Source organism: Gymnoscopelus braueri (assembly GCF_963280865.1).
Source record: "Gymnoscopelus braueri genome assembly, chromosome: 14".
NCBI classification, from domain to species: Eukaryota; Metazoa; Chordata; class Actinopteri; order Myctophiformes; family Myctophidae; genus Gymnoscopelus; species Gymnoscopelus braueri.
Window position 1 is genome coordinate 6,436,424 of NC_137619.1, and position 26,850 is coordinate 6,463,273.

The following is a 26,850-nucleotide window of genomic DNA, read 5'->3' on the forward strand; positions in this document are numbered from 1 at the left end:
CATTTCCGCCACTCTCTCAGATGTTTTAAGTTCTAGCGGACCATAAAAGCTATCCAACGAGTTGAAGAAAGTATTTAATTTGCCTCGGTTTTCATCCGGTTACATGTTTTTAAGACATTGCGCAAGAGTTGCGCCCGTAGAGATAACATTACTGATTCGCCTACTGGTAAAATATTGAATTGCATCTTCTAATGCAAAATATTATGGAACGGGATGAAGACCGAGGCAAATTAAATACTTTCTTCAACTCGTTGGACAGCTTTTATGGTCCGTTAAAATTTAAAACATCTGAGAGAGTGGTGGAAATGCTTTACTTTTTGGATACGATGTGCAGAAAGGGGTAAGCAACATGTAAAGTGGAAAATGTGCGACAATGTCGACTGCAAACGGCAGGAAATTATGAGGAACCTCATCTCGGAGCTATACAGCGGAGGGAGAGGTTCCGTAGGGGCTAGGTGAAAACATGCATTTTAATATCATTGTCAATGTCTCTTATTGTAGGCTGCTGCAGCATGGAGTAGCCTATAGCTGACATCTGGCAGACTGTCAGAACAGCATGTCAGGTTTGTCCGGTCCATAAAATAATGGGTGCCGTCCTGGCAGTGGTGTAAAGTAACTAAGTACATTTACTCAAGTACTGTACAATTTTGAGGTATTTTTACTTTACTGGAGTATTTCCAATTTTCAGTACTTTTACTTCTACCCCACCTCATCTCAGAGGCAAATATTGTACTTTTTACTCCACTACAATTATTTGAAAACTTTAGCTACTTTCCAGATATAAATGATTACATTATAAAACATACATTAACCACTTTAGCCCTATTTTATACATAGGTTATTTGAAAATAGCAGATCTACAAGCTCACAACACGATGCGTTGTGAGCTTGTAGATTTTCAAAGATTTTAGTACTTTTACTTTTGGTACTTTAAGTACATTTTGATACCAATACTTTTGTACTTACGTACTTTTAAATACATTTTGAATTCTGTTTACTTGTATCAGAGTACTTCTACATTGCAGTATTGATACTTTTACTTAAGTAAAACATGAGTATTTTTTCCACCACTGCGTCCTGGTGCGTTTTTCTTTTATTTATGTCTGCTCCACTCAGATCTCCGAAGCAATTCCAGGGTCCATTAGGGTCTGTCATTTACACCTGTGAAGAGCTCTATGTGCATAATATAATTTATAATCTATTGTTCAATATGTATTCTGACTTCCTCATTACTAACTGATGTTTATTAAAATGCAATATGTTTCATGTAGTTCTTCTAACTTTCACTGAAGCTTTAATGTCCCTCGAATAGAAAGTCTGAAAATTAGTTCTACAATCTGGTCTTTATTCAGCTAGTTTTTGCTAGAACCACCGTAGTTTATTGATCCACCTCTCGATTGTATCTTTGGCCACCGACGGTGTGGTTGTCTCTGTGAGAATGATCTCCCCGGGTGCTGTACCCTCTCGCTCAGCCTCTCGGACTAAAACAGCCAAAATGACTCTTTCAGGCCACCAGCTCATATTGAGCATAATTTCCGTTTATGAACAGAGCCAAATCAGTTTGTGTGCCCCAGCCTCTGACGGCCACTAACATTGTGTGTGTGTGTGTGTGTGTGTGTGTGTGTGTGTGCGCGTGTGCTGCTTGACTGTTCTCGGTCGGTGTTGAAGGCGGAGCTGTGTGTGTGTGTATGACACTGAGGAGTGAAGCCAGTAGTTTGTTTGGTAGCGACGACCTCACTTTTTTTTTTACGCTTTCCTGATTAAAATAAATTCATATTTTTGGTTGCCACTGCGCAACCCCAACGGCACCTTCCTGTGACCCCAACCGCTGGTCTAGTGTGTTCTGTGTAGGTCTGAGACTGAGGTATTGTTAGTGTGGTTGCCTATAGTACTCTATCGACTTTATTCTAGATAAACTTTATTTTCATTGGCTATTTCTCCCACAGTTTATTTTTCCCAATTTCGTGCCATATGTCAAAATGACCGGCTTCACCGGGAATCGTGTGCTTGTACTTTGCTAACAGATTGGTTACATAGTTTAATTGATATTGATTTATTAGTGCATTAAATTTCCCCATCCACTTTAGTGGGAAAATGAAAAAACTCGAATTCAAGTATTTTTTTCTCAGAAACCGTAAAGGCTAGAGTTAAAAAACTTGGAGGGGAGGTTTATAGTTTATTGCCAAATTATTAATAATTAATTAATTATTAAGTAACTTTACCTTTTGGCCTATAACTCTTGAACCATAGGTCGTAGAATAAAAATCCCATTTGCGTCTGGATAGATTTTCCGCCATTTAGAATTTTCTTGAAAACTTACATTTAGCTCCTTTTCCCACATATTTTGTCCAAATCTCACAAAAATCGGTACACATGATCTTTGGACCCATGCGATAAACACGTTCAAGCGGAATTTTGATAGTCTATACCGTTCGGCCATAATTGGATTCCAAAGTTAACGGGAGGGGCCCGTTTTACAAAAAACGCCTAAAAACGCGAACGAAACGTCCAGTCAATCCCAAATTTGAATCACATGTCGAGGATGGTTTACTCAACAAATCCCCGAAAGCATTTCCACTTTGACCAATAGGGGGTGCCACAAATGCGCAAAATGTAACCGTTTGACACAAAAACATGATTTTTGGGGGATTCAGTTCTCTCAAAAAGAAAAGCAAGTGATCTCAGGAGTGACTTGACGATGTCATCGGCCCGCTACATTTGTGGGAGGGGCCTGTTTCTTTAGTGGGAGGGGCCGCGATGGTTTACTCAACAAATCCCCAAAAGCATTTCCACTTTGACCCATAGGGGGCGCCACAAATTTCTTTAGTGGGAGGGGCCGCGACCGGCGTCGGCGCAACCACACTTTGCAATTTCCCAGAATTGCGACGCGTCTAGTTTGTTGTCACCCTTGTGGAAACCATATATTTTATATTTAGTGGGCTCACTGTTTTTCTTAGTTTTGTTCTTCTGTTGCTGTTGACGGTTCAGCTACACACCATATTCTTCCAGATATTCAACCTCCACTGGAACAGTTTATTTTGTTTATTTCTCATGGCTGCCAGTTCCCATCTGATGTTGTGTGGGAGTCCAGACTGATCCAGACCGTTCTGAATAACTGCTAGCTTACATAACGTCTCCAGACTAGGACTTAAGTGCAAGATCTGTAAGACGAATTGTGTTCCAACGAGGATGATTCGATCTCCCACCATGCAACAGCACATTGTACACGACCAATCTGGGCCTTTCCCCTTGGGCTCAACCTTCTTCCAGGAGGAGGTCTTGGAGTTAAATTTCCACAGATCATTTAATCCTTTCAGATCAAAGTTCCAGCCACCAAATATGTACAGTTCTCCATTGTAGGTAAAGGCTGAATGAGCCCAGCGTGATTCTGAAAGAAGCTGTGCAGAAGGTGTGTTCAGCCAGCAGTTGGTCTCTGTGTCAAACACTCTGATGATGCTGTTTCCGGAGGAGACTCCGCCCCCAAATACAAACATCTTTGTCCCGATGATGGTGGCAGAGTGATGTGATGAAGCAGGTGGTGGAGGTCCTCTGGTGTTAATTAAAGTCCAGACCATTGTGGTGGTGTCCAACTTGTAGAAGTCATTAGTGCGTCCCATCAGCCGGTTGTATCCTCCATGAATATACATGACCTTCTCCAAGACACAGGCTGAGTGGTTCCTCCTCGCCTCTGGAACAGTTCCTGAAACCTTGGGCTTGAACCATCTGTGGGTGTCTACATCAAATCTATAAAGAATGTTGTCCCAGTCCCCGGTGGTGGTAAACCACTTGTTGTCAATAACCTTTGTCTTACAATTCACTATCCCTCCCAAGATGTAGATGATATCTTCTATCAGTACAGCTGTGTGTCCGTAGCGCATGGAGGGAACATCAAGGGAACATTTTCCTCTTCCAGTTGTCTCTGGGGGCAACGTAATCCATCTCAAAGTCACTGTGTTGAAGACATACACATCAATCTGATCCTTGTTGTTGTAGGTTTTCCCCTTATAGAAGAACCCTCCAAAGGAATACACCTTGTCCTCCACTGGCCCAGCAGCACAACCAAAGAATGCATGTGTCTGTGGTCCTCTTTTCAGGGGCACTGACCAGCTCAGCATCTCTATTTCTCTCTGTCTGTCACTGACTGTGTCTCTTGCTGCCTGTGTCTCTCTCTCTCCCTTTAGCTCAACCTCTCAATATTCCTCTGGATCTCTGTAGACGTCTGCAACAGCTTATATAGGCTGACAAAGCTCTGGTCTGATGTCACTCACAACACAAACTGATGTCATGCATGTGTAACAACACTGATTTGTGCAGATGTTTTTATTTGCACACATTTCTCTCTTAAATGTCACTGGATCCTCTGAATTCTGATGCTGCTATCCAGTCATAACAGTTCTAATGCTAATGACATGCTATCCATAATTGATGACGTATCAAACCAGCCAAGCAGAGAGATTAAACATATACTCAGAGGTTACGTTTTGACATGTAATGTGTCAGGTTGTTATTGGGCCAAACTCACTTTTTGAGTCCATCGTAAGAGAAGAAACAACACGTTTATAACAATACTGTTCTCTGCTGTCTTTATACTTTGTTATTTTAGTATTTAGCCCACACATCTGACATTTTACATGTGTTTATTTTTAATTACTTCACTGTTACATAATCTTTAAACCGCAAAGTATATGTATGTATGTATTTATTTATTTTATTTGACGCAGCTGGCGTGACCCGGAAGTGAATCGGATGCTACGCGACACGACAGCTGTGTAAACTGATTTTGGGTCATATTGAGTGGTTCTATTTGGGTAGAAATAAAGGTTGCATTTACATCTTCTAAGTATAACCCCAGAAATGACCCTAAACCTAAACTTTTTTGGAGGGTTAAGTTCATTGCTTCAAGCGTTAATGATGTCTTGTATATTGTAAATAATTTGAAGTCTTTAAATGTCTTGATGAATTGAATACAGTGTATTTTGGGTCCTGTGTGTAATACCCAGGACCACAATGGAAACAAGCCCCTAGGGCTTTTTGCGTTATCCTTTTAACAATCATTGTAAAACCGTACCACAGTGCTGTTAATTACAGTATTCAATCAATCGATCAACCATAATCACTCAGTGGATAAATATAAATACTAGAAGTGGCAGCCCTGGTCTAGAGTTATGGAGATCTCTGTATCTGTCCGTCCTTGTCCCTTTTATGCCCATATATGGAGATCTCTGTATCTGTCAGTCCTTGTCCCTTTTACGCCCATATATGGAGATCTCTGTATCTGTCAGTCCTTGTCCCTTTTATGCCCATATATGGAGGTCTCTGTATCTGTCAGTCCTTGTCCCTTTTATGCCCATATATGGAGATCTCTGTATCTGTCAGTCCTTGTGCCTTTTACGCCCATATATGGAGATCTCTGTATCTGTCCGTCCTTGTCCCTTTTATGCCCATATATGGAGATCTCTGTATCTGTCCGTCCTTGTCCCTTTTATGCCCATATATGGAGATCTCTGTATCTGTCCGTCCTTGTCCCTTTTATGCCCATATATGGAGATCTCTGTATCTGTCAGTCCTTGTGCCTTTTATGCCCATATATGGAGATCCCTGATGTCATCAGTAGCCTAAATGCCCATTTGGGCATGCTGATATGCCCATATATAGAGATTTCTGTGACTCTCAGTCCTTGTTATCTTTATGCCCAGTTGGCCTACACAAGACGAAGAAGCCGCCATAGCCTACTTTGTATCAGATTAGACAGCTTTCACCCTCGTTTATCAATGCTCAGGCTACAGAAATCATCTCATGACAGGGTAATTTATTTATGAAACGTTGTGTCTTGCAATTCGCAAGCATTGCTGCACATTGCTCCGCCGTGGCCCGTGTGTGTATTTTGCACGTTGTTGTTTGGCTGTGTGGTGTAATTAACCATAGTCCCTATGGGACCTGGGGTCTATTTCACGAAAGCGGAATTAAATTATCCTGGTTTAAAAGGCAAATCCAGGTTTGACAAGCCTGCGCTGTTCAGCCTGGTTTATTCAGTTCCACTAACGCCAAGCCTGGCTGAGAAGGAGCGGCTTTTTCGAGCCAGGATCCTTAAACCAGGCTGACTGTGCGTTCACCTATTCCTATAAAAGACCATGAAAGTCGATAGCAGAATCCTTGAACTTGACCAATCATGGAGCCCAAAACCAGAGCGGCGTTCTTCTCTGTGGCTGAACAGCAGCACTGCAGCAGCTCATGGAATCATACAAGGAAGTAAAATGTATAATAAGCAAGAGAGGAAACACGGCCGCAATAAATATAGATCCAGGGAGAAAGCGTGGCAAAGTATTGCCGACAAATTAAATGCAAAAATATGCAATTAATTTATATACGGGTCCAGGGGTACACGGGGGCGGGGGTCAACGGGGGTTCGGGAGTACCCGGCCCCCCGTGTACTCCCGGACCCCTGTTGACCCCCGACAGGGGTCCGGGGGGGCACGGGGGGCCGGGGGTCCATGGGAGGCCGGGGGTCTGGGTGACCACGGGGGGCCGGGGGTCTGGGGGACCACGGGGGGCGGGGGTCCACGGGCTTTCAAAGACCATGAAAGTCGATAGCAGAATCCTTGAACTTGACCAATCATGGAGCCCAAAACCAGAGCGGCGTTCTTCTCTGTGGCTGAATAGCAGCACTGCAGCAGCTCATGAAATAATATGAGGAAGTAATATGTATAATAAGCAAGAAAGGAAACGCGACCGCAATAAATAGATCCAGGGAGAAAGCGTGGCAAAGTATTGCAAGCACACTCTGTGTGTGTGTGTGTGTGTGTGTGTGTGTGTGTGTGTGTGTGTGTGTGTGTGTGTGTGTGTGTGTGTGTGTGTGTGTGTGTGTGTGTGTGTGTGTGTGTGTGGGCCCCTGATCAGCCAATATAAGCCTAGGCTATACCGTCCATCAACAAACCAACACTGACCGAGATGACAATGGTGACAACATAAATCCAAAACGTATCCACTGAAAGCATCAGAAGGGATCTTGTTTCTGGACATTATACAAATGAAAAACCTTTTTGTTTGGTTTGGCTCTCACTACTATGTGAAAGATCATTCTCAGCAATGAGTCACATCCGAGACTGAGTACGAACAACAATTGTCAACACTGAGTCTGCTTCACATTGAGCATGAATGATCACAGAAACAAAGTTAAAGAAGAGATCCTTGATGCCTATGATGCCAAGATCAAACGTTGCATATTGACGCATTAAGGTACAACGGTTAGGGCCGTTAGGCCTCAATTTAAACACTTAATTTGCACCATATTAAATGAGTGGGACTCACTGTAGTGGGTGTGTGTATGGTATGTGTTAAAGGGTCACTTCACCCAAAATTGTTTGAATTGATTAGTCATCCCCAGGGAGTCTTGAATTCATGGATATTTTTTAGTTTTTGTCTCATTCCTAAGACAATAATTTGATGACCAGCGGACCGGTAGGCAGCGGTTCCGGTAGGAGACACTACCGGAACCGCTGCCGGTCATCAAATTATTGTCTTAGGAATGAGACAAAAAACAAAAAAAATATCCATGAATTCAAGTCTTCATGGGGTGACTAATCCATTGAAACAAAGTTTTTTTTGGGTGAAGTGTCCCTTTAAGAACCATGGACAGCACTGGTAGGTAAGTCCGTAAGCAAAACATCAGAACAAAACAACTACAAAAAAACAGTGAACGGCAGGGAGCTCTGCAGACAGACAGACAGACAGACAGACAGACAGACAGACAGAACTACCGCTTTCTAAGCACCTCCTGCTGCTGATTTGCACAGATAATAGCATGATTCATAACCTACATTAAAAGTGGTCTTAATAATAAATCAAATGTCCTCTTTGATTTTGAAACATACGTTTTGTTGTGTTTTATTTATCCTTTCTGAGACTATGGCGTAGTTAGTTATATTTCATAATCAGTCGTTTCATCCTGGCGCTGTAGTTGGTCAAACATTAGCCTTCCCAAACGTCAGGCTCACCATGCACCGCCTATGGCTGTAGTTTGACGATAGGCTACGTACTAGGCTATTTTATTTTTTATTTCATTCCCCTATACCCCAGTCCCATTAGCCTATATTCTTTATATGAAGGATAGGGGATTGGTTGTGAGTGGTTGGTTGGTCAAATAAGACGCACTAAGAAAGGTAATGTCCAGTCCGGTCGTGGTAGCGCTCTCTCTCCCTCTATCTCTATCTCTCCCTCTATCTCTATCTCTCCCTCTATCTATCTCTCTTCCTCTGATTAACAGGTGGGCACACCTGTTGCTGAGCTGCCAATGGTTGAAAACTCCTCCTTGACTTATTTGTTTTTATCATCTGATCAACAAGTTAACAACCCAGGGTGAGTATAAATGTCCTGCCGCCCAATAACCCATATCCTTCATGAATAATAATGGGTCTAGGGTATTGGAATAAAATACAATAGAAATACATTTTGTTGTTGGAGCTAATGCACTGGACCATGACTAATACATCTAATACATCGGTAGCCTGTTATTTTCTTATGGACCGCCGTGCACAAATATGCTTATCTTAGGTAGTGGTGTAATGGTGATTTATTTACCGGCGGTCCGGTATGGCGTTACGGCGGTGGCGTGCACCCGCACCGTGCCGTACATGCGTGTGAAAAAATACTGGCCACCAGTGGTGGAAAGTAACTAAGTACACTTCCTTGTGTGGGTGTCTCACGCTCTTTGCATGAGTGTTGGCAATGACACACTGTCACTCAAAACATCACGTGCAGTGAGTGCACTGGAGAATGTATACTATAGCCAGTCAGTGAGTGCACACCCTGGACACTATATGCTATAGCCAGTGTTAGTGACAAGGGCTAACTAATTCAATGTGAGCAGAAGCAGAGATAAAACATACAGTATCCCATTCCCCCACTGGACATCAAACTGAATGACCAGAGAGGTGGGATATCAAAAGCAGAGGCATCGATACCGGACCCATGTCCTCCTTCCTGTCAAGGCCTGCTTCGCCAACCTTTGAACTTTGACAATGTTCAAATTGCACTCAGGCTCTGCACTCTCCTTGTTTACATCCTACCTGACGGCTCGCTCCTACCAGGTGACTTTGAGAGGGTCTGTGTCAGAACCACGCAAACTCACTACTGGGGTCCCGCAAGGCTCTGTTCTGGGTCCTCTTCTTTTCTCTCTACACTACATCTCTTGGCGCTGTTATCCACTCCCATGACTTTTCCTACCACTGCTATGCCGATGACACCCAGCTGATCCGGTCATTCCCCCCCTCTGACACACAAAGGCACGCATTGCTGCTTGTCTGGCTGACATCTCGGAGTGGATGTCGACGCACCACCTGAAGCTCAACCTGGATAAGACTGAGTTGCTGTTCCTCCCGGGGAAGGGCTGTCCTCACTGAGACCTGGCCATCACCATTGATAATGCTGTGGTGACGTCAACTTGGACTGGGAGGAATCTGGGTGTGAACCTAGATGACCGACTGTCGTTCTCGGCAAACATCGCATCAGCGGTCCTGCAGATTCCTCCTCTACAACATCAGGAGCATTCGCCCCTTCCTCACTGAAAAGGTGCTCATCCAGGCTCTTGTCATCTTCCGCCTGGACTACTGCAACTCCCTCCTTGCTGGTGCCCCGGCGTCTGCCATCAGACCTCTGGAGCTTGTTCAGAAAGCAGCAGCTCCTCTGGTGTTCAACCGCCCCAAGTTCTCCCACACAACTATCCTTCTCCGTTCTCTACACTGGCTCCCCGTAGCGGCTCGCATTCAGTTTAAAACCCTGGTGTTAGCCTATAGGGCAGTGAAACAGCTCTTTCTTACCTCCAGGCTATGGTCAAGCCTTACACCCCTGCCCGACCACTTCGGTCTGCCGCCTCGGGGCGACTGGTTTCCCCGTCACTCAGTGGTCCTTCTGGCCGATCTACGCGGTCACAGCTTTTTTCTGTTCTGGCCCCACAGTGGTGGAATGAACTCCCCACTGATGTCAGGACAGCAGAGTCACTGCCCATCTTTTGCCGCAGGCTGAAAACCGGTCTCTTCAGGAACTACCCTGACCCTTCCTCTTAGCCTTGCCTACTTGTTGTCAATTATTTTACGAGCTCTTGTTTTATTGGATCTTGTTTATTTTATACACTTACAGTACAGGGATTCTCAAACTTTTTTATACCACAACCCCAAATTATGAGAGAATTAAACGGAACTAAAACGCTACGATCAATAAAAGCTATGGAGGTGGTTCAATGTGCACACATTTGTAATGTTCCAACACATGAGCTTCTCCAAGACACAGGCTGAGTGGAGGTACCTCGTCTCTGGAACAGTTCCAGAAACTTGGGCTTGAACTATCTGTGGGCGTCAACATCAAATCCATAAAGAATGTTGTCCCAGTCCCCGGTGATGGTAAACACGTTGTCATCAGCTTGTGTCTTACAATTCACCGTCCCTCCCCAGATATAGGATTTCCTCTCTAGTCAGTAAGAATACCTTGAGGATTCTTACAGGGGCCCTCATCCAAGGTCATTTCGACTATGTGTGCTTCTCCTGGTATCACAACACCACTAAGGCCTTAAAAATAAGGCTCCAGACATCCTACAACAAACTGGTAAGGCTACGTTTTGGTCTTAAACATACAACCCATCTAACCCCTGCTCATTTTGCTAGGGTTGGATGGCTTAGGGTTGAGGACAGAGTACGGCAACTTGCAATGGGCCTGGTCTACAAGATACACCACAACATTGGGATACCCATGTACCTGTCAAAATACTTCAAAAACGTAAATGAAGTCCACAATCACAACACCAGAGACAGCTCCACTGATCATGTCCAACCCAGATTCAGCACAAACAAGGGAATGAACTCGTTCTCATGCTATGCAACAAAAGTGCAAAACCCTACTCACTTTCAAAACTGCCCTAAAAAAACGCCTTCAGGAGGCTGCAATTCCAAACTGGCACGTCAAGTCTTAACCTTGGATGGGAAGCTTGCGGCCGTATAAGTTTGCGGCCGTATAAGCTAAATCTGGCATTAAAAAAATAATAATTTCTATCAAATATCTTAAATACAATGAGATTGAGCTAACAGCTAAATTGTGTTTCTCTATCGTGTCCAGTCTGAGAAACGTTGTCTAACGTGGGGGGCTCACGGTGGCTGAGTAAACAGCCAGGGACTCTTGTCTGTCTGTCAGCAAGTGTTCAGACGTTGGAGATATCAAATAAATGTTGTATGGCTTAGGTGTCAGCTGACGAAATAACATAACCTTCAACAACATTCCCAAACACATATAAGCTCAAACGAGCATGACAGCACACAATCAAAAATATAAACATCTGTTGTGTTCATCAGATGGAGTCTCACCGAGCATCAGCGTTGCCATGTCGGCTTATTATAAGCGACTTTGGGCTTCTTTTTCTGTAAAGTTGCTTGTAAAATTGGTAGTTGCGGGTTGCGTTTTTTTGTGTGGCAAAAAATATATATAAATGAAATTTATAAAAATAAAGTGTACTTGCTTATTTAGGCTTGCTTCCAAAAAAAAATGAAACCAGTGGTTCTCAAATATTTTCATGAAAATGTTTTGTGTCAGGGAGCATTTGTGTTGTTAGAATGTTTAAAACAATATTCCAAATATTCTTTGTTATTGTAAGAGTTCTTTTTAATAGCCTATGTACAAGCTCACGTAAGCTTGTAGATCGGCTATTTTCAAGTAGCCGATATCACTAAGCCACTTCTTTTGGGCTTGTTTTCATAGACCTGGCTGCTTCTCTTGCAAAATATGGCAACACTGGTCGCAACAGGTCCAGTTCACTTACTCAATGCTCCATGAACAATATTATAATAATAATAATAATAATAATAATAATAATAATAATACTTTGCTAATAATATTATAAATAAATATATATAAATAATCAGTACTCTGACTATATTTTATTTCTGTTACACAACTAAGCAATAAAAGTTGTTCTTTTCAGGTAAACCAGCCTATGAAATGAATTGTGACTCCGACTGGGCACAGTCATTACGGGGCACGTACAGCTAAGATGTAATGACGTTTTTTCCAGGTAGAGTGCCTTTGCGTCCACGTTCAGCTTATTTCTGTATGGTACAGTATTTCTCTCTGTCACGCATTGCCGGTCCATCTTCTGTCCTTTACCAATACATTTGTTGTAGTATATGCGTTCAGGACACGTCGTGAGTAACTGTCAATGTTGTTGATACGAGCTGTTGTTATAGAGCTCATCCAAGATGGCCACCGGAACTACGTCAGCCTAACCTAAGCCACGCCTTGCCCACTTCCTGGTTCCACTTCAAAATACTCAATGCATTTTTCCCATTGACATTTCCAAAAATATTTATATCAAATAATTTAAGCCTAGAATCAAGCCATCCAGGGTCCTGGTGAATCATGACCATAAAAAAAAAATTCTGTGATTTTTTTATTTTATATTTAATTATATGATATACTATATTTAATAAATACCCTTTGTTTTGCCGTTTTCAAAAAAGTTTTTTCACAGAATCAAACGTTTTATGGTCATGATTCACCAGGACCCTGGGTGGCTTGATTCTAGGCTTAAAATAATTGATATCAATATTTTTGGAAATGTCAATGGGAAAAATGCATTGAGTATTTTGCAGTGGAACCCGGAAGTGGCCGCAACTGCGATGCTCTATCCTTGCCTAGGGCGTTGTGGGCATCACTTTCTGTGAATTTGATCCAATCAAATCCAATCAAATTCGAAGTGATGCCCACAACTCCTAGGAAACTTGTGGATACTTTCGGCTTTAAAAAAATAGCAGATCTACAAGCTCATAGCGTGGCACCAAGTGCCGCGCTATGAGCTTGTATATGTGCTATTTTTGAAAAATCATGAAAATGTGTGCAAATCTTTTAATATATATATTTTTAAAGTGAACATCTGTACCTCAAATCTTTGCTTCTGGGGGATTCTACAAAATGTACCAATTCTTTTTAGCCACAACATTATATATATTTGGCCGCGGACCCCCATCTCAATGTTGTTCCAGGGACCCCCACCAGAAGCAAGGATTTGAGTTACAAATGTTTGCTTTAAAAAAATATATAGTCAAAGATTTGCACACAAAAAATGCAGAACTACATTTATACCTAGGCTATTTGCTCATAGTGCGGCACCGCATGAGATATTTTTGAATAGACAAAGTGTAAAATAATGGTTTAACTCATTGTGAGCTTGTAGATCTGCTATTTTCAAAAGATTTTTATACATTTGAAAACTTGTTAAATGGGACATTCTGCACAATGAGTACTTTCTTCTTTTGGTACTTTAAGTACCTTTTGATACCAATACTCTTGTACATTTTTAATTCCGGACTTTAATTTTGTAACAGAGTATTCCGATTCCGATAGTTCTGTCTTCTTTCACTTTCTCCACGCCTGTATACATTAGGGCTGAAGTGGTTAATGTATGTTTTGTAATGTAATAATTTATATCTGCAAAGTAACTAGTAACTATAAGTTTTCAAATAATTGTAGTGGAGTAAAAGTACAATATTTGCCTCTGAGATGTAGTGGAGTAGAAGTAAAAGTACTGAAAAAATGGAAATGCTCCAGTAAAGTAAAAAAAAGTACAGTACTTGAGTAAATGTACTTGGTTACTCTACACCACTACTCTCCACCAGGGGGCGACACACAGCAACAAAGCCCAACAGCGCCTGGTGGCTCCTAGGTGGCTCCTGAAATACTTTGACCAGCGTTGCCATGTCTGCTTATTATAAGCGAACTTTCTAAAGTGTAGTTGCTTGTTTAGGCTTATTTCCTAAACAAAACAAAACAAAAAACATTATTTAAACGAGTGGTTCTCAAACATTTTCATGAATGTTTTATGTTGTTAGAATGTTTCAAATATTCCACAATTTATTGCAAGAGTTTTGAAAATGTTTTGTTCAATGTATACAGTAGCTATATAGGTTTAAAGTGCTCATAAGTGCCCAGTGGTGTCAAGTAACTAAGTACATTTACTCAAGTACTGTACTGTTACTTTACTGGAGTATTTCCAGTTTCTTTTTCAGCACTTTTACTTCTACTCCACTACATCTCAGAGGCAAATATTGTATTTTTACTCCACTACAATTATTTGAAAACTTTAGTTACTGTACAGATATAAATTATTAGACTATTTTATACATAGGCTATTTGAAAATAGCAGATCTACAGGCTCACAACGCATCGCGGCGCGTTGTGAGCTTGTAGATCTGCTATTTTCAAACATTGTAGTACTTTTACTATTGGTACTTTAAGTATATTTTGATGCCAATACTTTTGTACTTTTACTCAAGTAACATTTTTAATTCTGGACTTGTAATTCTACATTGAAGTATTGATACTTTTTACTTAAGTAAAGTATGTGAGTACTTTTTCCACCACCGCTTGTTTCTCTCACGAAAACATGGCAACACTTTGACCCGGAAGTAGTGTGAGAGAACGTGTAGTTCTACAAAATAAAACTACAACTTCCGAGTTCAAAGTGTGGCAGCGCATGTCCAGGGGAGACAAAGCGGCTGAAACAACAACATGTCGTCGCACAAAGCGCTGAAAACGTCCTTTAAACGGTCCATTACCGACCACATGACGTCACTGGGGGAGCAGATAGCGTGTGTTCTGGAGGAACAACACACCGTGGATGTGTGCGTGGTGGCGCTGGTCAGAGCGCTGCTGTTAGAGCGCCTCAGTGCGGCCGCAGAGTGGATGTGCAGCCTGCTGCAGCGCGAGATGGACAACCACTACACACTGCTGCTACACACCAAGGGTATGTCTGTTACATGCACACTACACACTGCTGCTACACACCATGGGTATGTTTGTTACATGCACACTACACACTACTACACACTGCTGTTACTCACCAAGGGTATGTCTCTTACATGCATACTACACACTACTAGACACTGCTCCTACACACCAAGGGTATGTCTGTTACATGCACACTACACACTGCTACACACCAAGGGTATGTCTGTTACATGCACACTACACACTAACTACACACTGCTGCTACACAACAGACTGCAGGGACGCCTTAGCTGAGAGAGAGATGAAGCAGGGACCCCTTAGCTGAGAGAGAGATGAAGCAGGGACCCCTTAGCTGAGAGACAGATAAAGCAGGGACTCCTTAGTTGAGAGAGAGATGAAGCAGGGACCCCTTAGCTGAGAGACAGATAAAGCAGGGACTCCTTAGTTGAGAGAGAGATGAAGCAGGGACCCCTTAGCTGAGAGACGGATGAAGCAGGGACCCCTTAGCTGAGAGAGAGAGATGAAGCAGGGACCCCTTAGCTGAGAGAGGGATGAAGCAGGGACCCCTTAGCTGAGAGAGAGATGAAGCAGGGACCCCTTAGCTGAGAGAGAGATGAAGCAGGGACCCCTTAGCTGAGAGAAAGATGAAGCAGGGACCCCTTAGCTGAGAGACAGATAAAGCAGGGACCCCTTAGTTGAGAGAGAGATGGAGCAGGGACCCCTTAGCTGAGAGACGGATGAAGCAGGGACCCCTTAGCTGAGAGAGAGATGAAGCAGGGGCCCCTTAGCTGAGAGAGAGATGAAGCAGGGACCCCTTAGCTGAGAGAGAGATGAAGCAGGGACCCCTTAGCTGAGAGAGATGAAGCAGGGACCCCTTAGCTGAGAAATAGATCGAAGCAGGGAGATGATTTTTGTTCTTGTTTTCCTAGACCAGGCTGCTTATTTCTCTCACTAAGGCCACGTTTAGACAACAACGCTCTCTAGTGAAAACGTGTCGTTGCGTTCTCACTTTTTATTTTGTCTTTAGACGGATTGAAAACGCTGTAGTGTGCACAGCTGATCTGTGGGTTGCCATGTCCACTTATATAAGCGACTTTGGGCTTGTTTTTCCTGTAAAGTTGCTTGTAAATATTGGTTGTTGCTTTTTTTTTTGGGCTTGTTTTTAAAGTGTAGTTATTATTTATTTTTTAGATTTTATTATTGTTTAAACAGTCCTCAAACATGTGCATGTCAAATTATTGTATTTTTTCGCAGACCATAACATCTGGCAACAACGCACGTTTTGCCGTTTCCTCCGTTTACGTGGAGCGTTGTCAAAGATTTCCACTCTGGAAGGTAGTTTAACTTAGTTGCGGATTCAAGCCCCGAAAACGCTGTTCTGTTGTAGTCCGTTTGGTGGAGAGTCACCTTAACCCCTTGGCTATTTGGGCGGGGAATGAATGCTATTGGTTGTGTAGCATGTCAATCAAATCATCTCACCCCTCCTAGAGCATAGCCTACTTTATCGGCAATTTTAAAGTTACTATGACATTCATTTTGGGGGGTTTTATGACCTCAATTACACCCAAGAAATCTGAACTTTGAACATTCAGTGGATTTTCTGTGGTCTGGGGTTTTCTGAATAATTAGGCTGAAAAGTAATCTGAGCTTGGCCCTTGGGCAGTGAAGTCATAGGCCATTAATCCCGCCCACTCTCCTCCTCGCCCCTCCCCTCCCCTATCCTTTCCATTGGGGGGGGGGGGGGGGGGGGGGCACAGCAGAGGCGATTATTGACATGCAAAATCCCTCAACAGCGACACCCGCAGGCAAAGATTTCTTTTTTCATTGCAGTTGAAAAGGCTTTAGAAATGTGAGATGAAAATACCTGCCATGGAGTGGAATTTTTAGTTAAAACTTTTTATATACGTTTGAAGAACCATGACAAAGACTTTTAATGTGTGGTAAAACTGAATGTCATGAAACCTTTAACATAAATGGGACCATAATTTACCAAAACGCATATCATGATGATTGAAAGGAGACTTTAAACCAGTGACTGGAAGCATATAGTATTTATGGCGATGTTCAGTGGAATACATTGGAGTTAATGAGAGCCCAGTGGATCAGCTCATGAACAAAATATGTTTCTGAATGACTGAGACCTTTGTAAAGTAGTTGCTTCTGGAAAATAAAAGAAGACATATCACACTGTTTTCTGCTGTGTTGCTTTTCGATGTGTCCACTGTATAAGTTAGCTATCTAAAGAGCACAAAGTAGGCGATACTGCCGAGCCAGAAACCAGTGTTGCCATGTCCACTTATTATAAGCGAGTTTGGGCTTATTTTTCTGTGAAGTTGCTTGTAAATATTGGTAGTTGGTGGTTGCGTTTTTTGGGGCTTTTTTCTAAAGTGTAGTTGATTTTTTGGACTTGGGCTTCACAATTTTAAAATCATTCTAACCAGTGGTTCTCAATTATGTTTGTCATGGACCCTCAAAGGAATAGTATTTGTCCCTAACCCCCATCTGAAAATGTTTTGTGCCAGGGAGCCCCGTACCAGATTTGTGGTGTTAAAAAATCCTCAATATTTCACATTTTACTTCAAGATTTTTAAATAGCAGATCTCGTTGTGAGCTTGTAGATCGGCTATTTTCAATGTATACAGTAAAGGTTTAAAGTGCTCATGGCCTAGTGCAAGTCTTCAACAGGGGTCCGCGACCCCTAGGGGGTCCGCGAGGTACTGCAGGGGGTCCGCGAAATTGTTGCTTGATTAGACAATAAAAAAAAATAAAAATATATATATATATATATATATATATATATATATATACAAATATTTTGTATATATATGTTCATTTTTTCAAAAATGTCCATTCGTCTTCATATATTTTTTAAACATTTTCCACATTTATGTATTAAATAAATGATGATATAAATTACATAATTATAATTATGTCCATTTTGAATAGCTTGTATACATGATTATTGACAGATTTTGTTCTCAGTTAATAAGGTATGTTTATAAATGGCAGTGCGGCCACCCTACTCACTGTACCCTGTACATGTATGTTTAAAATAAAAGCATGAATATAGTCTGTCTATTATTTTTTATAGCTTAGTATTGATGCACAATGACATGTATGTTTATGAAACACAATTGTATACATAATTATACAATATATGTTGCCCCCCCCCCCCACCCTACAAGGTAGGAGGTAGGGTAGGGGGTCCCTGCTCCATCTCCCCATCAGTTTGGGAAGGTGCTTCTTTTGGGCTTGTTTTCCTAGACCTGGTTGCTTATTTCTCTCACACAATCTGGCAACACTGCCAGAGACGATTTTTATACAGTCTATGGATGATACATGCCGCTGTTTAGATGCCTCAAAAAAATCATACAGTGTGCTAAAAAAATCCGAATTGATTGGATAAAAACCTGTGATGGATGTGACCGATTATCTGACAAAGGACACAATCGTTCAGAAATAGTGTTTGTTCACAAGCTGGTCCAGCTGGCTGGCATAGACTTAATTGTATTTCACCAAACTTCCTGGTCCAGTTTTGGCTCCCATGAACATCAATGGCGTCTGCCATGCAAGCAATGGCGTCGGCCCGCCCCCTAGGCTGTCCCTACCTTCTTTTCTAATTACCTTGTAGAGACTCAATTTCAAAGCCGGATGCTGGGTTCTTGTGCTGAATCTACCTCTTCTTCTCTCCTTCCTGTCTTGTGTGTAGATGTTTCCTGTGAACAGGAGGAGAGGAGCTCCAGTCCTCCACAGATTAAACAGGAACAGGAAGCTGACGTGTCGACATCGATGTCACTACACAGGAAGACCAGGGGTGACACCGTCTCAGGTAAAGAAAGTGCTCGCTTTATATTAGTTCTAATCTAATCTCTCAAGAACAGATTCTGCTCTGCGTTTGAATCTGTCGGTAGCCGTGTTGACAACCCGCGCGCATTGGTTTCAAGTGGGCGTGCTATCAGATCAGGAAGCAGGCCGCGCTTTAAGGCCCCGGAGAATTCTAACTATCGCTGGCCAGATGTGCGTCCTCCTCCCGCTGCAGATGTGCCGCTGGCGCTGCTGCTGCTGCTGATCTGAGCAAACTTTGCAGGATGTTTAATCAGGATGTTTAATCAGGATGTATGAAAAAGGGGAAACCAACATGCACATCCCCAAGCCAAACTTGAGCAGGTGCTGAGCGACGAACATTAAGCAGAGAAATATAAAATGCTCGCACACAGAGGGCTCCAATGCCACAGATGGTCCTAAGATGTGACCATAGATGGCTCGTATTTCCGTCCGCAGAGACCTCGCCGCTTTCTAGCAGACACTTCGGTGCAGTGTTGATTTTGTCAGCACATTCGGATTTAGTTTTAGTCATAGACTTTTGAATAAAATTCCATTTAGTTTTAGTCATATTTTAGTCATCTGAATTTGTTTAGTTTTTGTCTAGTTTTAGTCGACTAAATATCATGAGATTATAGTCGACTAAATCTACAGTTGATTTAGACGACTAACATTTATTTTGTCGTAGTGGCTGATTTTACACTTTGTTCCATGCTGAAAATAGCCGATCTACAAGCTCACGACGTGTCACAGCGCGACGCGTTGTGAGCTTGTAGAACGGCTGTTTTCGGAGTGCAACACCCGAGCACAACCAAACATAAAATGACTTGTCTTTTAGTTCTACTGGATCTCTTCTCCACTAGATCCCTCACTGACATTTTAGTCCAGTTTTTAATTGTTGACGAAATTGTCAGTATATTTAATCATAGTTTTAGTCATCGTAGCTTAGTTTTTAATTTCGTTTTTATGTAGTTTTCGAACATTTTTCGTCATAGTTTTAGTCGACAAAATCAACACTGTTTCGGTGTGCAGGGCCGTGCGTGCCGTACTCGACATACGTGCGGCTGCTCTTTGAGCTCACGATGGGCCTGGTTAAAGAGAGTGAGTATTTAAGACACACCCTCAAAGCGAAAGCGTAAACTAGAGACTGTAGGATAAATGATGGAATTGATGTACGTATTTAAATCTTCCAAACTTGCCATCGTCGCGATGGAGGCGCGGCTGATGATGTTGGTTGTCACGTTATGCATTTGAACGGAGTCTCTCCACCGTTTTCCCCCGTTTTTTTCCACCGGCCACGTTAACCCTTTAAGACCGGGAACGCATCTCTGTCACTTTAGATTTCTTTGGCTATTCAAAAATAGCAGATCTACAAGCTCATAGCGCCGCAACAAGTGCCGCGCTATGAGCTTGTAGATCTGCTATTTGTGTGTGCAAATCGTGTGTGCGCTTACATTACATGATAAGTGTGTCAGTAGCTTTTCAAGTTTCTCTGCACCGAAGAGAGAGACATTCTCAGAGGACCGTTTAACCCAATGGCTTAATTTAAGAAAAGAAGTTCCAAAACCATGACAGAATATCCATTCCATCAGCATTGGATCATCTGTTGATTTCCTCAATCAAGGATCATACATACCTGCTCTTCATGTGATCAACGGCTGCTTCTTTTTTTGTGTGTGTGTTTGTCAAAAAGCTTCTCCTTTAAACTTGTTTCATCAAGAGAGCTGAATAATTCCTCTCCTGCACAGACTTGTAGTTCTCTCAGGGCCTCTTTCTTACGTTGAACCATTGGCTGCACTGTGTGTGGAGAAGTCCAGATCTGCCACAGTGTCTGACAGCTCTCAGTAGACCTTCGTCTTTGTCAGAGTGAGTGTTGGAGGACATCTCTCAGGGCTTTAACCCATCAAGACCGGGAACGCATCTGTGTGTCATTTCTAGATATCTTTGGCTATTCAAAAATAGCAGATCTACAAGCTCGTAGCGCGGCACCGAGTGCCGTGCTACGAGCTTGTAGATCTGCTATTTAAAAAAAAAAAAATCATCCTTTTGAATATGTTTTTTAAAGCAAACATTTTTTAACTCGATGCTGATCTTTGCTTCTGGGGGATTCTACAAATGTCTTCTAAATCCTAACAGTTAAATCAAAAATGATGTTGCTATAATCAGTGGTTCTCAAACTTTTTCATGTCAAGGACCCTCAAAATGATATGTATGTGGCCGCGGACCCCCATCTCAAAATATGTTGTTCCAGGGACCCCCAGAAGCAAAGATTTGAGTTACAAATGTTTGCTTTAAAAATGTATATATTCAAAGATTTGCACAGATTTTCACGATTAAAAAAAAATAGCAGATCTACAAGCTCATAGCGCGGCACCTGTTGATCTGCTATTTTTGAATAGCCCAAAGAAATCTTAAAATGACACAGATGCGTTCCCGGTCTTAACCCATTGAGACCTGAGGCCGATTCTAAAAACGCCTTCTAAAACCTAACCATAGTTTTCTGAAAATGTTCAAATTCTTACTAAAAATAAAAAATGCAAAATGATGTTACTATATTATAGCAACAACTAATGAGACACAGAGGTGGCATCCGGATTGAAAGGTATAACAACGTATAGGTAGCAACAGGTCTCTGGATTAAGTGACATCCACCTCACTGTGTGTGGCTGTGTGAACTTAAGCCATGATGGTGAGTTGACACACTAATAATATTGATATTCACATCCTCTTCCTCCATGTCAAACGTGACAGTTTGAATGAAGGCATTGCAGGTGTTTTGCCAGTACGTAGCACAAGTAGATTTTTATTTCTCCTGTTGCCTTGTTTTGTTTTTTTTACTAACGGGGCCACTCATTTACCAAAACCTTCCCTCCTCCATTTCCTGGCTGTATGTATGGGCCTTAAAATTTACTTATCAAACGGTGGTGATCTCAAGAGGAACCAAAATGTGTATGAAACACTCTGGACTGCTCTAGAGTGGGTTTTCCTCATGCATTGCCTGTTATTCAAGTCATTCTTTAAGTGGTTCTCACCCAGCACATTGGTAGCACCCCGTGCCAGGGCTGGTTACATAGGCCTGTCTGGCACAATTGTTACATAAATCGTCTAATCTCAATCATTTGTGAAAATCTCAATTATTTTTTGCATAATCTTCATAATCGTTTCCATGTTCAAATAAAATTAAAAAAAAGCAGAAATAGCAGATCTACAAGCTTACAACGCGCCACAAAGTGACAACGTGTCACGTGTTGTAAGCTTGTAGATCTGCTATTTCTGCTTTTTTCAAATGTTTAACATTATTAAATAGGGCAATAATTGATTCGTATATTTAAGTTGTTTGTCATATCTGGCCTGTGCAATGTTTGATTACGAAGCCTAAAAGGCAAACAGAAATAAATGTTTTACTCATATGTTCCAATGTTCAATGGACAAACACACAAGTGTCTTGAGTCTTCAGTGTCTTGCTCAAGGACACTTCCACACTAACTCTGGGGGAGCCCGGGATCGAACTGGGAACCTCACAGTTCCAATCCGGCCACTCTACTCCCGAGCCACTGCCGCCTCATGCATTCATGCACAGACATTTGTTTTTGTAGTAAAAACATTTAATGGTTTTCTCTTGTGTTTTCTCTTTTTGCCTAGACTCCCTGCACCTCCCTGCGTGTAAAGAGGAGGTTTCCCCTCAACAGCAGGAGGAGAGGAGCTCCAGTCTGGTCCAGGAGGAGGAACCAGAACCTCTACAGATTAAAGAGGAACAGGTGGAGATGCCTCTACGACCAGAGGAGGCTGACGACGGGTCGACAATGACATTAACAATGAAAAGTGAAGACGAGGATGATTATGATGATGATGACGATGATGGTGAAAACACAGAGACAGAGCCTCTAGCCGGCCCCTCCAGTGAACACATGAAAACACAAGCTTACGTAGATTACTGGGTTCCGTCACAAGCAGCTAGTTCTGCCCCCCAGCCCCCCTCCACACACTGTCCCGAATCCGACACCGAAGACAGTGAGGAGTGGGAGACCAGGGACGACCAGGCCGCTCTGAACCTGTCTCTGAGCAACAGTCAGCTGCCGCCCAGCGATCCCAAATCGTCAAACGCGGCGAAGAAAAGCTTTAGTTGTAAAGTCTGCGGCAAACTGTTCACTCAAAGCGGCCATCTGAAGACGCACACCATGACTCACACAGGGGAGAAACCCTTTACCTGCACGGTGTGCGGCAAAGGGTTCGGCCAAACCGTTCACCTGAAGTCGCACATGAGGACGCACACAGGGGAAAAGCCCTTTACTTGCATAATCTGTAGCAAAAGCTGTAGTCGAATGGACACGCTAAAACAGCACATGCGGACGCACACAGGGGAGAAACCCTTTACTTGTTCGGTCTGTGGCAAAGGCTGTAGCCAGATGAGCAGTCTGAAACAACACATGAGGACGCACACCGGGGAAAAACCCTTTACGTGTTCGGTCTGTGGCAAAGGCTGTGGTCTGATGCGTGATCTGAAAGAACACATGAGGACGCATACGGGGGAGAAACCCTATAGTTGTAAAGTTTGTGAACAGAGGTTCAGTAAAAGTGATCTCCTGAAAAGACACATGAGGACGCATACTGGGGAGAAGCCCTTTACTTGCGCGGTTTGTGGCAAAGGCTGTGGTCGCATAGATAATCTAAAGACGCACATGAAGACTCATACAGGGGGGAAAACCCTTTAGTTGCGGCCAGTGTTTAAGACATTTTTATATAATTTTAAGTTGTTTCTAGTTGACTTTTTTTTTTGGTCAACTAAATCTACAGTTGATTTAGTCTACTGTAACGCATTGTTTTGTCAAATGTGCATTATTTTAGTACATATTTCGTTTTATTTTGTTTTAGTTCTCGTCCGTGAAAAAAAGTGTTAACTAACATTTCTTTTTCATAGTTTTATCAATGGAATTAACTCTTTAGTTGCAGTTTATGTCAAATGTGTGAATATATGAGGATTCATACAAGGCAGAAGTTATAAAGTTAAATAGTAACATAGTTTTATTATTCAGTTTGTTTACACATGATTTCACACCAGACAAATGTATGGTCATTCAATCTAATCCAACATGACAATGACACATAGACACTAAAACATGACCATAAAACCATAAAATAGACCTCATAGATACTAAAACATATCTTCTGTATGGATATATGGTGCATGTTGTTGTTTGTTATTTTCACTCTTTTTTTAACAGTCAATGGATTTAAATGCGTACACCATGATGGACTAGCAAATGCTTATGCAGAGTTGTCTTTATAGCCTTTCCTCTTTTTATTATTACCTGCAGCTCATAGGTTATTGGTAGAACAACATCAGTGTCAGTCCACAAATGTCATGATTTAAAAATACATCATTTTAAAATAATGTCTGATGATCAAAAATATTCATTATTATATTAATATGAATGCATCAATGGGGCCATGGAGTGCTGACAAGCTGTGTGTGTTTGGACTGTCAAATGATCCTGGTACATGTTTGGTATTAACACATATTAACATATCTACTTAGTTTTCTACTTAGTTTCTACATGCCATTTTTTTAAATTTAGATGTCACTATAAAGGACTGTACATAGCGATTTAACACATTAAAGGGACTACACCATGCATTTTAACTTTTCCTTCTTTTTTGTGTGTTTTTGGTCTCCCCTACATTACATCACAGTCATTTAGCAGACGCTTTTATCCAAAGCGACTTACAATAAGTGTATTCAACATAGGTAGGGAACAAAAACTACTAATCACCAGAAGTCTTTAGTGCATTTTCTGCAAAAACAAGCAACCAAGAGTATACTTAGCGCTAAAGTAAAAGTGCAATATATCAGCTACCTATTTCCTTAAACAGATGAGACAAAATAGCTAAATCAAATGATCCCAAAAAACACCCCGGCTTTCAAGCATATCTGGGGCTTTCTGTAAAATGGTCTCAAAACAGACCAAACTGATTTTCACCCGAACGTGACGTTACGTTCGGTACAATCCCTCCCGTTTCTTCAGTTCCAACTAAGAAAAATAAATTGAAAAAAATCTTTTTTTTTCTTTTTTCTTTTTTGTTTTACTTTTTCCACACAGAACCAGGAGATAACATGCATACAAACTGTCTCAATAGCGCCCTGTGCCAAACAGGACAATGTGGTATTGCAGGTGAAAGTGCTTTATAAGCCAGAGAGAAGTTAGTTGGAATGAGTATATCTGAGGCTTGATTTAGGCTCAAACCTTTTGAAAAATGTTTGAGGGACATAAACAATATGATATTAAATATTAAATATTTTCTTTTAAATTCATGGTGTAGATCCTTTAAGACCTGAAGCCGATTCTACAAATGTCTCCTAAATCCCAACAGTATTCTGAAAAAACGTATGTTTCTATATCAGTGGTGCTCAAACCTTTCCATGTCAAGGACCCCCAAAATGATATGTATTTGACCGCTGACCCCCATCTGAAAATATTTTCTTCCAGAAGCAAAGATTTGAGTTAAAAATGTTCGCTTTAAAACTATATATATTCAAAGATTTGTACACATTTTCGTAATTTTTCTAAATTAGTAAATCTACAAGCTCATAGTGCTGCGCTATGAGCTTGTATATCTGCTATTTTTGAATAGCCAAAGTGTAAAATAATGCTTTTTAGCTCAAATCAAAAAGTGACACAGATGCGTTCCAGGTCTTAATGGGTTAACAGCATATGCTGTATGTTAAAATGTAGTTTCCTCACTTTTCATGAGGGGGGGGGGGGGGGGGTGATGATTGACAGGCAAAACCAAGCCCTCAACAGCGACACCCGCAGGCAAGTAGTTGTTTTTCTTCATTGCAGCTGAAAAGGCCTCAGAACACAGAGAAAAAAAACCTCCCATGGCTCACTGGAGTGGATTCTACGGTTAACCCATTATGACTGACCTGAGGCGAGTCTAAAAATGTTTTCTAAATCCTAAACATTTTTTGATGTCCCCCCCCAAAAAAACATAGCTGATCTACAAGCTCATAGTGCGGCACTCGGTGCCGCACTATGAGCTTGTATATCTGCTATTTTTGAAAAATATCTAAAATGACACTGACACGTTCCCGGTCTTTATGGGTAAAAACCTTTTAATACACGCTTTTAAAGGACCATGATGAAGACTTTTAATGTTTTCTAAAACCAGCATGTCATGAAACCTTTAATATATAAACATAAAAACCTTGAAAATTAGTTTTCATTTCATTGTTTCATACTGATGAACAGGAACTTCAAGTATGTTGATCCAAGCCGGTCAGCCGAAACATAATCCATTGATTGGTCATTAAAATAAACACGCTTTGAACACTAGAGATTCTCAAGTGGGTCCTGATCCAGAAGAAATTGAGAACCAATACTCTATAGTTCAACGTCCGCATTGCTTTAATATTGATGAGTCCAGGCACATTGTTTAAATCTTTTTTTCATTGTTTTTATTGTATGCATTCAAAAAATATTACCATCCTTGTTAAAACGGCCAATCACATGTTCTGTGGTAAGTGAAACTCACTGGTTTGAATTAGCCTACTGGATTAATGAACTTTACCACACATTTAATTAGGCTGAATACTGGATTAATGAACTTTACCACACACTTAATTAGGCTGAATACTGGATTAATGAACTTTACCACACATTTCATTAAACTGAATACTGGATTAATGAACTTTACCACACATTGAATTAAGCTGAATACTGGATTAATGAACTTTACCACACATTTAATTAAGCTGAATACTGGATTAATGAACTTTACCACACATTTAATTAGGCTGAATACTGGATTAATGAACTTTACCACACATTTAATTAGGCTGAATACTGGATTAATGAACTGTACCACACATTTAATTAGGCTGAATACTGGATTAATGAACTTTAACACACATTTAATTAGGCTGAATACTGGATTAATGAACTTTACCACACATTTAATTAGGCTGAATACTGGATTCATGAACTTTACCACACATTTAATTAGGCTGAATACTGGATTAATGAACTTTACCACACATTTAATTAGGCTGAATACTGGATTAATGAATTTTACCACACATTTAATTAGGCTGAATACTGGATTCATGAACTTTACCACACATTTAATTAGGCTGAATACTGGATTAATGAACTTTACCACACATTTAATTTGGCTAAATACTGGATTAATTAACTTTATGTGATGTCATGTAAAACTGCATTTTCAGTCAGAGGTTGGTGGAGGTTGGTACAAGACTCTGGACCTTCT

General features: G+C 41.4%; 2 protein-coding genes across 2 annotated transcripts; one reads left to right on the plus strand and one right to left on the minus strand.

Annotated features, from left to right (window-relative positions):
* Positions 1–2,984: 2,984 nt before the first annotated feature.
* Positions 2,985–4,115, minus strand: LOC308100065 (kelch domain-containing protein 3-like; the record flags this gene model as incomplete). Its single annotated transcript, XM_080448965.1, has 2 exons — positions 2,985–3,785; positions 3,951–4,115. 2 exons carry the CDS (start codon positions 4,113–4,115, stop codon positions 2,985–2,987), a joined length of 966 nt encoding a protein of 321 aa, XP_080305091.1.
* Positions 4,116–14,524: 10,409 nt separating this feature from the next.
* Positions 14,525–23,929, plus strand: LOC308100399 (uncharacterized protein). The gene is made up of 3 exons (XM_080449439.1): positions 14,525–14,779; positions 18,473–18,592; positions 22,228–23,929. The coding sequence occupies exons 1-3, from the start codon at positions 14,545–14,547 to the stop codon at positions 23,295–23,297; spliced, it is 1,425 nt and encodes a 474-aa protein (XP_080305565.1). The 5' UTR covers positions 14,525–14,544; the 3' UTR covers positions 23,298–23,929.
* The last annotated feature ends 2,921 nt before the right edge of the window (positions 23,930–26,850 follow it).

Bases quoted from the DNA above. Each gene is read 5' to 3' on its own strand.
- LOC308100399 (XM_080449439.1), top strand. From the start codon at position 14,545: ATGTCGTCGCACAAAGCGCTGAAAACGTCCTTTAAACGGTCCATTACC. The intron at 14,780-18,472 runs GTATGTCTGTTA...TCTTGTGTGTAG, and splicing joins ACTGCTGCTACACACCAAGG to ATGTTTCCTGTGAACAGGAG. The intron at 18,593-22,227 runs GTAAAGAAAGTG...CTTTTTGCCTAG, and splicing joins CAGGGGTGACACCGTCTCAG to ACTCCCTGCACCTCCCTGCG.